This window comes from Telmatherina bonti, assembly GCF_933228915.1.
Source record: "Telmatherina bonti genome assembly, chromosome: 4".
In the NCBI taxonomy this organism is placed as follows: Eukaryota; Metazoa; Chordata; class Actinopteri; order Atheriniformes; family Telmatherinidae; genus Telmatherina; species Telmatherina bonti.
Genome location: NC_136622.1, coordinates 22,158,782 through 22,172,929, shown reverse-complemented (window position 1 = coordinate 22,172,929; position 14,148 = coordinate 22,158,782). Strand labels below are relative to the sequence as shown.

The window sequence follows — 14,148 nt, the reverse complement described above, 5'->3', positions numbered from 1 at the left end:
GGTTGGCTGGGGTGGGAGAAATCAGGTAAAAAATTTTCTCCCCCTGAGTAAACACAGAGAGAAAAGCTTTAACAATTACAGGCTTATTTATTAAAAACAGAAAACCTAAAACTAAATGTTGACCTTTCAAACAAAGCATTTGCATTCTCACCCTCAAGACATGGTACCACACTGATGTGCCTCCAAAGTCGATATGAAAGTCTGTATAGCTATCTTTCACTCCCATCAGACAGTACTTCTGCACATTAGGACGCTCAAAAACAGACTCTTCAGGCCAAAGGTTCTCCACCCAGGACAGTTTCCTCACAATCTTTGGAGTTTCCACCAAGTTTGACAATCTAAAACAAGTTAACACATCTTTAGTCCATAGTACATCATTTTTATTTTACCAGAGCTCAAACAATCTGGCTTTGTCTATTGTTTGTAAAGATTCAACATTAAATTCAAGTAATATTACTAATAAGAAAGCTGCATGTGTTGTAGTCAGTATGTTTGCATACCTGGTATCAGAAAACTCAAGGCTGATTACATTAAGCACTTTGTCTCTGTTAGGGCGGTTGTAGTATTCAACAAATTCCCCCAACCGCATCTTCAGATCACATTGCCGAGACACATCAATCACATCAATCTCTTTGTCTGAACCTGCAATTCAACAGGTTTTTAGGAAGTTCACTTCATAACAAAAATAAAGTGCAATTTCTGTATCATGTACATAAAATATTAAAGAATAGTAGAGAGCTATGTACCCAAATTAAATGCTTATCATATATTAAAAACTTTACCGATGTAGTGCTCTACATCACTAACGCTGAATGAGGATGGAGGAAGGGTCATGCCAAGGCCATCCCGCCTCAACACCATGACAGGAACACTGAAAGAATGCTCTTCCAGAAACTCAACAGTCAGCTGCGCTCCTGAAGGCTTTAGCAAGACTTCGTCTGCACTGTATCAATAATACAGATAAACATGCACAAGAATTACCAACAACAAAAAATGTTAAAACAAAGAAAACATTATACAACTGAAATACACATTTTTAAACAAGATAGTGTGGGAAATAAGAAAATATTTTTAAAAAAATTTAAAAAGCAACATGTAACTGTATCACATCAATGATAGTGAAAAATATACATTCAATGGCAAACTAAATTAGTCAATTGATAAAATAAAACAATTCAATAAAATTAACCAAAGCTTTAATTTCACTTTCAGTAAATAAAACAGTACATGGTGTTCACTATAACCAATATACCACAGCTTGGAAATATACAATGTATTTTAAAGATTGCAAATAATGAACTTCAGCCATTGCTAAATAGAAATCTTACTTTGGGAAGTTACGACTCCGTAGCTCCCTAACAAACTGTGGGCTCCCAGTCTTAACAGGTCGACTTGGATCTCTTCCTGCAGCAGCATTTCCATCTGTCTGCTTATTTCCTCCACGGCGTTTGCGCACTGAGAAAACAGAAACAGATCACATTTAACAGCATATGGCTTTTTTTTTTTTTTTTTAATTAAATAGCTGAATTAATCAATTGAAGCAATGAATGCATTACTATCACCATAGGTCAGGGGTAAAAAAAAAAAAAAAGTCAGTCCCCAGTCCCAGAGCCACTGTCCAGCAGGTTTTCAATGTGTCCCCGTTTCAACCACCAGACTCACATTAAATGGATCCAATGGCATATGAAATTCTGCATGATGTCTAATTAATGTCGGGTGTGCTGGGGTAGTGACACATCGAAAACCTGGATGATTGTGGCCCTTGAGGACTAGACAAATGTACATTTAAGATATGTGGTAGTAATGAAGTGGAATTTTGATAACAAGTGGTATACATTTCTTTAAGCAGCAATATCTACACATTCTATTGCTCTGTTCCGCTGCATTTCCATTCTCTCTGCATTACAACTGTCTGCCAAAAGGCAAAAGTGGAAAATAGAAAGATTTAAAAAATGAGTCAACTTACTGACAGATGGCCCATGGGTGACCTGACAGTTGGGGCAGTGATACAGGTCTATTTCTGTTGCTTTGTCCTCTTCTACTCCAACACAGCTACACAAAAACACATATATTATGCAAAATATTCTGAGCATATTCAATGGCTAACTGATTTATGAGTAAAATTACATATTTCTTAACAGTGTACAGAGAAAATGACATGAAATCCCATCATGTATTGCACAGCATAATGTGTGAAATTCAATGCAGAACACAATAAAAAATTCTTAAAATATCCTACCTTCCATGAAACCAGTCTTGACAAATGTCACATTCGATCATGAAGCGTGTCACATCATAGGGCAGGCGACACAAACAGTATACCGGCACTGATGCCATGTTGAGTGCTTGTGTGTATAATATTAATGGAAATTTTGTTTAAAAAAAATAAATAAATAAAATGGGAGAGACTATCTGTCAAACTGTAGGCTTCACCAGTCACGCAGTAATTATAACAACGTTAGAAATGAACTCTTGGTATGTCACTTCACTTCCAGATTCCCGTTAATAGACATGTCCGCTGAGATTCACTTGAAAAATCTGTCATGACAAAACAAAAACAAAGAATAAAAAAGAAAACCAATTAGTAGATATATAATGTACGTCATCCTAGTTAGTTCGGAGGTATTTTTAGTTGAAACGTGCTCCTATCATAACATGGGGCAGGTTCAGTCAACTAACAAGACCAATGAAACCAGGTTCCTTTCAGCTGAGTGAAATTTAGTCTTGATGTGATATCGTTTGGTATCAAAACAATTTATATGATCTAAATGCAGACGTAAAAGTACATTAAGTTGAGCACCTTCGTAGAGTTTATTCAGAAATGGTTTGCTTCTTATCACTTCTTAAAAACATTAAAGTAAGTAAACTAGCAAGTACTAACGTTAGCTGGCTATTTGTAAACATACAGGGCAACGTTTTATGACCTGAATAGCAAGTAAGCTAATGTTAGCTAAGTACATGGTATGCTAAGTCGGCTAACAACAATAAACAATACGAAAACTTAAACCACAGTTACGGTAAAAACAATACTTTTAATGTGTAATAAACAATTCATTATGGTAAAAAAAAAATGGTTACTGCTTGCACAAGAAACCTTCTCTAATGACTAGGACGGCATTAACCGCGTGCAACTCACCGAACTGTAGCTCTGCGGCAGGCCGAGCACTGAAAATCAGCTGTAATCCCTACGCTAGCTCGGGGAAAACGGCGGCCTTATTATGCAACGTCTATTATTGACAATTTGCTTCGCCACATTTTTGTTTATCAACTCAGTAATACAAAAATGTAAAGCCCAGGCCCAGATGTTAATAACAGAGCAGAAATTAAAACCAGAAACGACCCTAAACGACTACGATAACTAGAAACAACAACGTATTTAACTGCATCAGCGCCATTTCAAAGGGTATAACGTCAGACGGTTGTTCGCTGTTGTCTGCTGTCGAAGGAACAATAAAGTTGTGGACAATCAATTGGAGTTCCATTACAAAAGAAAAAAAGGAAAAAACGCGCAGCAAAATTAAATAATAAAGCTGCTCAAGAACCTATTATGCAAAATGCCCTCAAAGAATTGTTTTGACTTGTCGCTTAACATACTTATTTGTTTAATCAATTTTATTTTAATACAACTAGTTTTCAACTGCTTGATATTTAAAAACTGATGTTATCAATTTTTGTAATTGATATAATTGAGATATATATATATATATATATATATATATATATATATATATATATATATATATATATATATATATATATATATATATATATATATATACACACACACATAAACAGAGTATAGACTCCAGGGTAAGAGCCTCCCAACCTTGATTTTGAGTAATCAGGAAAAAGGAGGAAGGGCAGATAAATAAATAGGTAATTTGATGTTTAACATCATTTATTTTGATTAGTTACAAAACATAAATAAAATCAACAGTTGAATTAGTTACACTTTGCAGAGGCTAAATCACCAGCAACATATTTTAAAGTCTCCAGGTTTTTTGTCCCAAATATATATATATATATTTTTTTATCATTGGTTATCAGTCATGCCATTTTGGGACTCCCCAGATTGTTATGGCATTAATGCCTTTATTATTATAGACCTGCTGCACAGCAGGAAATTTGGGGTCATTCTGTTATGTATTATCCAGAATGTTGTCATTCAAAAATGATGACCAAAATCCATCGGAAAATAATTAGAAATTACCCATGCCTGCAAATGCCCAAAAGAAGTATATCAAGACAGGAAGTCCCATGTAAACAGGGATGAAAACCAGTGTTTTGGTGTTTTTTTTTTGTTTGTTTTTTTCTTTTTCTAATTTCAAATAACCTCTGGTTTAAAATGATGAGAACACAATTTTACAATTTGTACAACCCCATTCCAAAATACAAAAATAATTTTTATCTTTTAGATAACATTTTGGTAACACTTCAAGGACAAAGCCTGCTTCAAAATGGTGACCATTAAGCTGTAGCTTGTTAGATACATGTTAGTATCAGACCTGACAGCACAGTATCTCACCTTCACTATTACCTACACCTCTGTGAAAATGTAGGAAGTCTTTAAAAGCAACAAATACAGAGAATTTAAGATTTCAATTTCTAGATTATGCAGTTTCTCAACAACCATACTCTGAACCTCCTTAACCACTTTTATTTCATGTCTTTGACTCACGTTAAGCAGTTTTTCTATCTTGTGCAAGCTCCTGTTTTCAGTGGCACACAATCTTTCTATAATCAATAAAACAGAAATGCAGCTTGGACTACTGGCTACCTAGTATACTAAAAAAAAATGTAATAAAGTCTGACCATCAATAGTCAAACGCTTGTATGGCTAAGTGCACTGATAAGCCATTAAATTGTAAGGTAATATATCTGCCAGGGATATATTATTTGGACTATCTTTGTATCTACAAATTACATTTGGAAATAGAGGAATGGAACTTTAAATGGTGTGCACACAGCACAGCTATGGCCCAGAAATCATTTCCTGATTGATGCACTCACATTGATGGTCAAAGACTGAATAGTTCACAATTGAAATAAGGAATGCCAAACAAAGCTGACATCTACACATCTGAGGGTATTATAACAGTGTTGAACATCAAATTTATAACCAATATGATCTAATATTTGTTTGTTGGGAAGCAAGCCCAGATCTTAGGCAGATTAAACATTTCCATTTGAGTACAGTGATATCCGGGAGGCTGCTTCAACGAAAGAAAAATAAAAAGGGATGCAATGCAGGAAGCTATTTACCATGAGACTATCACAAAGCTTTGTCACACAGAAACACACACTCACAAAAATGCAGTAATTTTAAAAGGCAACATGGGAATAACCTATTTACAATGGTTTCCCCAGTCAACACTTGGCAGTTTTTTTTCTTTTCTTCATCTTCTTCCTCAGCATGACACTAATACACTTTGATATGCAGAACTCAAACAAAACAAAAGCAAAAATGTCAAATGGGAAAGCCAACAATAGGGAGAGTGAATGAGCCAATGACTGATTATTTCTTAAGGATGCAATTAGTAACTGTGAAATTTACAGCAGGTGCAAGCAGTTTTGCACTCAGACAAGTCTAATTCATGATGAGCTCATGCAGACTTGGGTTGAGTATTTTCACGTATTAACTGAATACAGATGACATTTTTATTGTTTACCATCATATAATTACATCATTCAATTGTGTTAATTTGGACTGTTTTGTTTATAAATGAAACAATACAAAGCACATGCTGTTCTGTACACAACACTGCAGCATTTGGTTGCACTATGGAAAAAGGTCAGCTGCATAGGTTTACCATATTCAGCTAGTTAACATGCTGGTTTTTAATTATTGTATAATAAAACACAGTATTTCTTACTGGGTGTTTGGCATTGGGGTGGTGTTGTGCCCAACTGACATCCGCCAACTGATGGGGGTGGGCGTAGGGGGGGCAGGGAGGGGGCTAGTTTAATGGTAGGGAAAACACTTAAAACATATTGTGTTGTATGATTACAGTTTTAAAAATTTATGAAAACTTTTGAATGCATATGTTAATCATCACCTCTACAAAAATATTTTATGCCTGACAGATAAATCAATACAATACGTGCTGATCAATTTAGATGTCCATTACTAATTGCACTTTTAAAATGGATAGTCCTTTCACTGTAAGCATTGACAAATTATACCTACAAATGCCAACGCTGTTAAATATTTTGTCCTTGCTCTCTCAGTTTTGGGAGATTTTAGGTCCGACAGAGCTGGTTTGCAAAGAAAAACAAGACTGTTAATTTTGTATCCAAAGTGATATGTACTCAAAGGTTCCATACTCACCCACACTCATAAATGCACACACTCATACATTTAAGACTTTATACATCTCAACATCCAAGCATCTTTCCTGACTGTACATGCTTGAATCTACTTTCTGTCTTTCACATTCACTTCCCATCTCACCCAGAAACAAACTGGAACCCATACAGTCACTTCAGTCCCAACTCTCTCATGTAAACACACAAGTGAGACATCAAATGGAATAAGCTTATGCTCTGACCCACTAAGTACTTCCATCTCTTGGTACTTCATTTTGACTTCACATTTCACTTGGTTTTATTTCTGTCCCAGAGGAAGAGTAGAGGTTGGGGGTGTTGGGTTAATTTTGGCACTGGAAGGTAGAGCAGCAGTTGAGCACGATGAGGAACAGGTAGAAGAGGAACAGGAGCAAAATGCCCCCCCAGTAGCAGCAGTGCTATCAGTGGGTACAGTGGTGCCACCTTCAGGCAGCAGAGACGTGGTCATAGACACTGGTGATGTGGGCATTTGGGAAGACACCAGCGGTTGGCTTTGTGGTGGTGAGTGGGGCAGCTGGGTGGTGGTCTGTGTCTGTGTCTGCATGGGAGCTTGCATCCGGGACTGTGGCATTTGCTGGGGGAGAGGTGACTGCTGATAGGTCATCTGCTGCAGGGGAAGAGACTGTGGGAGATGTAAACTTTGCTGCATTTGCGGCACTTGAGCCATGTGCGTTTGTGGAGGTCCTGAGGAGGGCAAAGTGGTCAGGGTTCCTCCACCTGTGTAATGAGATGAGGCTGCCCCTGTCAAGATGGCAGAGGCTGGGGTTGCCTGGGGATTCATTTGTGCTGCTGGGAACCAGCCTGGTGGAGCCACCTGTAAAATAATATATTAATGAACACTGAGGGAAGTAAATAGTTTTTAAACTTTAGGCAAATGTGAATTATCAATAATATCAAGCATATTTGAGCCTTTTTGTCCTTAATCTCACTATGAGTTAAAACTATCTGACTATTGGACTTTGGTTAACAGAAATATAACATGATATAAACATCACAAAAAGCCACTGATAAATTTGGCAAGACAAAATCATACCATACGTGTAGGAAATAAAGATCAATAAGCTGTTGAACACCTAATGAGGTTACTTTTAGCATGGTACAATGACCCCAATGGTATGAAGTTATACCTCTGGCTGGCTCCAGCCTCCCAACTCTTGCACCTGTTGAATCTGCTTGATTTGATTTAGCGAAGGCTTAGGCGGGGCAGGGCCCACTGTCTCCTTTGTCCAATTATCAACCAGCTTGTGCAGTTCGTCTGTGAATGTGCTTTTCCTTGAAGGACTTTGATCTGTGGAAGGTTGAAGCAGCACTAATATAACTGATTTGCATTATCTATAAAGCGTATTGATTGGGTGCTGATTTGATAGACTTTACCTCTTTTAGCAGGAAGTGAAGCGCGGTACTCTGGGTTGCGCAAAGGTGACAACCTACCCTGCTCACTGCCTGAAAAACTACTTGACTGCTGAATCCCTGCAAGACAAACACAAGATGTAGTTATGCTGAGCACATGCAAATTATAAATGAGAAAGTGGAGAAAAAAAAGAAAGGATCAAATCCTAACCAAACTGAGTAACTCCATTGTTATCCATGTGAGAGTGAGGCCGAGGTCGAAGCTTAGTTTTGGCTGGCCTGGGCCTGCGTGGAGAGAGGACAGGAGGTGCTGCGGGGAGAGGAGGGGTTCGGGAAAGGAAGGCAGGCAGACTCTGTCTTTGGTCTTTTATGGAGCGAAGCTGTCTGTACAGTTCCTGTAGCTCTCTGTTCTGCTGGGCCTGAAGAGAAACCACTTCTCTGATGTGCCTACAAGATAACATATTTCTTACATACTGTAAAGGATTAAAAACATAATAAAGCACAATGAAGCACAAAGAGGCTCATCCTGTCAATTCAGAGACAAACACTTAAGTAACTGGCTTACTTCTCTCTAAGCTTGTGAAGTTCTTTTTTCAGCTCTTCATCCTCCAGCTCACTCTCATCATCATCACTGCTGCCCACTGGTGAGTGGCTGTGCCCAACACCACGAGCCAAGTGAACAACTGAAGGTGTCCTCCTACTTTCCTCTCTATCCCCTTCCTTTATCCGAGATTTCCTTCTCTCCCTTTCCAAATCGGGGGACACTGGTGAGCTGTCAGTCCGTCTGTCCTCTTTCTTTGTCTCAGTCTGGGTGACAGAGAAGCGGCCCACTTTCCTGTGAGTGCTAGCATGGCTTGATGTCATATCCTTTGGCGGAGAGGTCTGGAGAACTGGAGTCACCTGTTGGCAGCAGATGTGGGAGATATTTGGCACTCACTGAGACAAAAACAAAGTGAAGAAAAAATGACTAGTATTAGTCCTACCTGAAATCGTCCTTGGCAGGACTGAGGTGGATTTAGGAATTTTTCCTCCTTTTCGTCTCCTAGATCGCTTGAATGTCTCCCTAATAAAGACATAGGGATGAAAAACAAAAAGGGGAGCCAAGAACACAGAGACAAGAACACAGACAAACATGTACAAAGAGCACATGAATGAAGACATATACAAACACCAAAACAACACAGAAAAATGCAGACCATTGTAAAACACACAAGTGCACACAGATAGACATGGGACACAAAGACAAAAGGAGAGTGTTAAAAATCTCCCAGCAACAATAAACATTATTAGCTTTGTGACTTATGCAACTTACATGCAGGTTTTTTTTAAATGTATAAGCATTATGTATGTTGTGTAGGTGTAACTTTATAAACTGTAAACAACAAACAAACTTAATAAATGTATATTTTTTGTTGATGAAAAAACTATTGGGTATGTGGGGAGGTGTGGTAAATGTTTGTTTCATTAAAAACAAAGCTTTGGTCATTAAATACAAAAAAAAAAAACAAAAAAAAAAACAACAACATAAAATTTCAGTTAAATACAGTGTACCCCACCCACCCACACATCCACTCTTTCATTCTCACTGATAGACAACTGACCCACTCATATAGCAGACAACAAAGCCCAATATCACATTTGAAATGTAGGCCCAGATCAACAGTGATATTAGCCAGTGTGTTTGATATTTTGGATTACTACAGTAGCAAAGTGTTGACATGGAATATCACGGATATATTAAAAATAAACATGAAAATAAAAAGAAAATGTGCAGTCTGTTACAGGTGTTACTTACAGGTAATGGCCCATTATTAGTAGGTCGTGTCGAACATAAAATTGGTGCTCATGCATGTGCTGTTGTAGCAGAGGATCTAAGCTACTGCTAAACATATAACACATATAAACACAAATACATGCAAGATGGGTGGAGAAATACATCATGATAAAGCTTAGACATATAAAAAGCCTACCCAAGAGCAAGTCTGGGTGTTACTTGCAGACCCTGGGTATTATACACAATGCATATGACCCTGTTTCCAAAAAAGTTTGGACACTGTGTAAAATGTGAATAAAAACAGAATGAAAAAAGTTTATAAACCATTTCACTCTTATATTTAACCAATAAAACAATTGCTGAAAGCCATTTTATTGTCACTTTTGATAATTATATGAGTTTTAGTGCCTTGATTTTAATAGACGACAGGGCTAAACAGCAAGTTTAATACTGGGATTCTTCCACTGCAGAGCCGTGTTCTGATAATCAAAGTTTTCAAAGTAAAAGACAATATTTGGATGGCAAATTGGCTTCAGGTTTTGAGGCCTGCTACGATAACACACCGGGTGCTGAGGAACTATCCTCCTTAACAATGGTTTTCAGAAGTGTCAAGCGGACATTTCAAGATCTTCCAAAAGGTGCATGTGTCAAGCACATTTGTATGCCCTCCACATCTATGTTTGTCATTCCCAAACATAGATGAGATCAAATTCAGGAAACATACAAAAAAGGGTTTGAACGATCTGTGATTCTTGTCATTCCCTGTTTTAATCATACTTTGCAACGTCTCAAACTCTTTTAAAACAGGTTCATATCAAATTCTCATTATGATATTCAATATATTTTGTACTAATAATGCAAAAATGTCTTGATAGCCATATCCACTACAATATTATCCTGTATTGGAGTTTCACTAAGGAATGCTACACTGCACAAGCATATCCAGAGGGTCCAAACATATTCTGAATGATAAACAATAACATCAGCTAAGCTACTCAGCATCTATCTTGTCTGTTCAACGATGTTAGTTGCAGGTTGGTGTCTACACTGAGCCAGCAGGTGGAGGTGAGGACATGAGGTGAATGCTGCTGGTTGTGCCTGTGGGCTTGGGGTGATGAAGAGGGTGTGGAGGAGTCAGATGAAGAGATATATATCCTGGATACCATTCATAGATGGACTTTACACCAGAGCTCCTCTGCATTTGGAAGGCATGGGAATTGTTTTCCTACATAGTGCAAAATTCCCACTCTCCACTACTCTTTTCTGTTCCTGCCTCTCATTAACCCATGCAAAAAGAAAGTTTGCCAAGGAAATAAAATATTGTCAAAAGGAAAAAAAAAAAGTCAAAATAAATGAAAACAGGAATGTATGCAGTGATGTCAACACTGACATTACATGGAGACTGTAGTAAAATAACATCTACAACATCATGTAGTTGTAAATATTATTATCGAATAAAATTGAGATTTATTAATTATTGAGGGTTAAGGAAGTTATTTCACTATGTTAAAATTAGTATTAGACATTTGATTTAAGTTTATGTCCCAACACCCCCATTCTCTCAGTCTCGCGCTCTCTCTCTCTCGCTTTCTAAGAGGACGCTACCTTGCTGGACTCTGGGCTTCTTGAACAAGCTGGCGGAGTGGCGCAGTTTGCATGCCCAGTTTTTGAATTTTCGAGTCCAGGATTTCTTGCTAACAGGATTTCTGATACTAGGACATGTCAGGTTTAGGCCAAAATATCCACCTCCTGCATTGTGCTGATGCTGTCCATGCCGGAAGGGAATCGGATGCTGATTGGGGGGCCATGATGCATCTCCAGTGGCACAGGTGTCAGAGTGTGAGGTTACAGCCTAGAACAGTTAAGACAATTAAGAGTGGCTGCGTGGAAATGAGACATAAACAAAGGAGGAACAAAAAAACATCAAAATATAACAAGTAATCACAGACAACTGAAAGAGAACAGAGTGGAGTCACATTTATACACTGAAATATGAACAGTACAATAAAGTCAGTTTAGTACAGTGAGACGTATGGAGAGAAAATCAACTGTGTGTGTGTGTGTGTGTGTGTGTGTGTGTGTGTGTGTGTGTTGGTTGGTTGGGGGGTAATTTGCAAACTGTGTAAACTCATTTAGTGTAACTTTGGGTAGTTATGTCTGTATTACATGGTTTGTGTGTATCTTTGGGTACTTGCAGATATTTTAAAATGCATACACAAATATCTAGAATAGTTTCTGTATTTAACAATTTGTATGCATAATAGCTTTTTCAACATGAACTATTAAATTTGTATGTAAAATATTAATGTTGGAGCATTTTTGTAATTTTTGCATTTGTAAACGTGTGTGTAATTTCTAGATGTTTGTATGTGCATTTGAAAATACATCTGCAAGTACCTATTGTTCCTCACAAAATGGTTTGTACAGTTTACAACCCATGTAATACACATACAACTACTCGGTTACACACAGTTTACACAGTTTCCAAATCACATATTACACACACACAATAATGAGTCAATTTTCTCTTCATAGAGACATATCTAAGACAGAATTTACTCAAAATATTGTTCTTGGTATACACTCACAAGAATTGTTGGTTCTCCTGGTACCGGTGGGCGCTGGGAGCCAGCACAGTCATCCTGAAAGGGAGGGATGGGAGAAGTAGGCAGGGCAGATGAAGCAGAAGTGGATGGGAGGGATGAGCCAGGCTGCTGCTCCACTGGGCCCGACTCCCCAGGGTTGGGAACCCCTGTAGAAGCTTCTTCTCCACCTCCATCCCTTTCTGGGTCAGGTGAGGTGGAGGGGGAACGAGAAGTGGAGGAGGAGGTAGTGGAGGAAGAGGAATGAGGGGAAGTATCTGAAGAAGAGGCAGGTGGGGGAAAAGATAAGTGGTGGAGTGACTGTGGCTCAGATGACTCATCCCCTCCTGCTGATGTGGAGGCCGTTGATGTCGGAACAGAGGGAGCTCCAGCCACTGCAGCCCCACTGCTGTACTCCTGATACAACAAGTTTCTCAGCTTTTCATCCAAAGTTTTTATGCGATTGTCAACAAATTCAATCTTGGGGGGGCCTTCACTGTCTGACTCGGCCACAGAAGAAGGCTGAGCAGGAGATGGTGTCATTGTAAGAGAGAAATTGGGTAAGGGGGCTTCTGTAGAGCTGAGATGGAGAGGTGGCAGCGAGGAGTCAGATGAAGGCTGAAAAGGGGCAGAATAGCTTCCTGTGTCCTCTGTAACACTTGTCTCTCCAGTGGACACCTCTGACTCTGACAAGTGCAAAGAAGACTGCTTCTGCAGTGGAAACTGCTGCTGTTTCTGGGGCGTGTGCATGGCTTTAACCGTTTCCTGTTGCTGCTCAGTGTGCTGCAGCTGTTTCTGTGACTGCACATGCTGTGCTAGTTCAGCAGGCACTTGGGTTTGCTGAGGAATTTGCTGTTGTGGTAAAGGACTAACATTAAGCTGTGTTTTCTGTTGAACAAGTTGTTGACTAATGGATGAGGGCATCATTTGGCTTTGAGCTACTGCGCCCAAAATCAGCTGATGTTGCTGCTGCTGCAGCTGCTGTTGCACCAATTGCTGCTGCTCTAAATTTATTGTTTGTTGTAGGTTTACCTGTTGCTGCTGTTGCTGATCAATGTGGGCCTGCTGCTGTGGAACTATAGCAGCTTGAGGTACCAAAATCTGCTGTGGTAACTGCTGGAAGTGAGTCTGCTGGAGTAGCTGTGCAGAATACTGAGATGTTTGCTGCTGAACAAGTGTTGGTTGGGTCTGGTGAAGGGGCAATGGTGGCAGAAACTGATGCAGAGGCACAGACTGCTGTAACATGTCTGCATGACTTGGCTGAGGCAGTACTTGTGCCTCAGTCAGCTGCTGCTGAAGTGGTACTTGCATTTGCATTAGTTGCTGTTGCTGCAACTGCTGCAAAGGCTGTTGCAGTGCTCGTTCTCGCTGTTGTGGAATTTGATGTTGTGATAGTGGCTGTTGTGGTGCTGAAAGTTGTATCTGTTGTTCAAATTGCATTGCCTGTTGTGGCAATGATGTTGCAGATGCCTGCTGCTGTGATGCAATTTGTAGCTGTGGCAGGGCAGGGGTGGCTAACTGGGCGAATGTCTGCTGCTGCTCTACATTAAGTTGGCTGACAGAAGAAGTTGCTGCAGTAGAAGGGGAATGAAAAGACGACTGGTCAACAGCAGATGCACTAGACAATGGTGCAGTAATCACTGTGTCACCAATATTTTGACCTACAGAGGCACAAACACTGGTGACAGGTGGGGTTAGGTTGTCAGGAAGAATAGTATTAGATGGTGGAGACACAACAACAGGAGCAGTGGACATGGTGGGGATGTTAGCCGCAGCAAGTATTGATGTGGTTGAAGGGGAACTGAGGATTTGGTCAGCAGAAGCTGAGGGGAGCACTGGTAATTCAAGACCACTTGAGTCAATGAGAGGGGAGGAGACTGGCCCAGTGACGCTTTTAGCAGTAGTGGTTTTAGGAGCGGGGGCCGCAGTGGCTGCAGTGGCCATGGAGGCAGGGGCTGACACAATTGAGACAAGGGAAGAGGTAGAGGAAAGGGTGCTGTGGGGGGTAGAAGTTATTCCAGGCAAGGACTCCTGACACTGGGATCCTTCATTTTCTATAGCAGCAACAACAACAAAAAAAAAAAAAAAAATAAAACA

General features: G+C 39.4%; 2 protein-coding genes across 4 annotated transcripts in view; both read right to left on the bottom strand.

Moving 5' to 3' along the window:
* The window catches only part of phf8 (PHD finger protein 8), a 13,171-nt gene extending 9,782 nt beyond the window's left edge, over window positions 1-3,389 (bottom strand). Inside the window, exons 1-8 of the mRNA XM_079238500.1 lie at window positions 3,137-3,389; window positions 2,240-2,538; window positions 1,967-2,052; window positions 1,329-1,455; window positions 783-943; window positions 501-642; window positions 152-338; window positions 8-43 (exon numbers count right to left, since the gene is read on the bottom strand). Of these exons, the coding sequence (XP_079094626.1) occupies window positions 8-43; window positions 152-338; window positions 501-642; window positions 783-943; window positions 1,329-1,455; window positions 1,967-2,052; window positions 2,240-2,337 (837 nt within the window). The 5' untranslated portion in view covers window positions 2,338-2,538; window positions 3,137-3,389. The remainder of the gene's footprint in view (window positions 1-7; window positions 44-151; window positions 339-500; window positions 643-782; window positions 944-1,328; window positions 1,456-1,966; window positions 2,053-2,239; window positions 2,539-3,136) is intronic.
* Window positions 3,390-3,976: 587 nt separating this feature from the next.
* wnk3 (WNK lysine deficient protein kinase 3) overlaps window positions 3,977-14,148 on the bottom strand; it is a gene marked incomplete at its 5' end in the record, with an annotated part of 32,523 nt that continues 22,351 nt past the window's right edge. The window contains 8 exons of one of the 3 annotated variants that reach the window (XM_079239289.1): window positions 3,977-7,159; window positions 7,473-7,633; window positions 7,720-7,815; window positions 7,907-8,142; window positions 8,261-8,595; window positions 8,679-8,758; window positions 11,075-11,321; window positions 12,058-14,105. In XM_079239289.1, coding sequence (XP_079095415.1) covers window positions 6,605-7,159; window positions 7,473-7,633; window positions 7,720-7,815; window positions 7,907-8,142; window positions 8,261-8,595; window positions 8,679-8,758; window positions 11,075-11,321; window positions 12,058-14,105 — 3,758 coding nt within the window. In that variant the 3' untranslated portion in view covers window positions 3,977-6,604. The remainder of the gene's footprint in view (window positions 7,160-7,472; window positions 7,634-7,719; window positions 7,816-7,906; window positions 8,143-8,260; window positions 8,596-8,678; window positions 8,759-11,074; window positions 11,322-12,057; window positions 14,106-14,148) is intronic. The other 2 variants (XM_079239290.1, XM_079239291.1) reach the window with 2 other exon arrangements.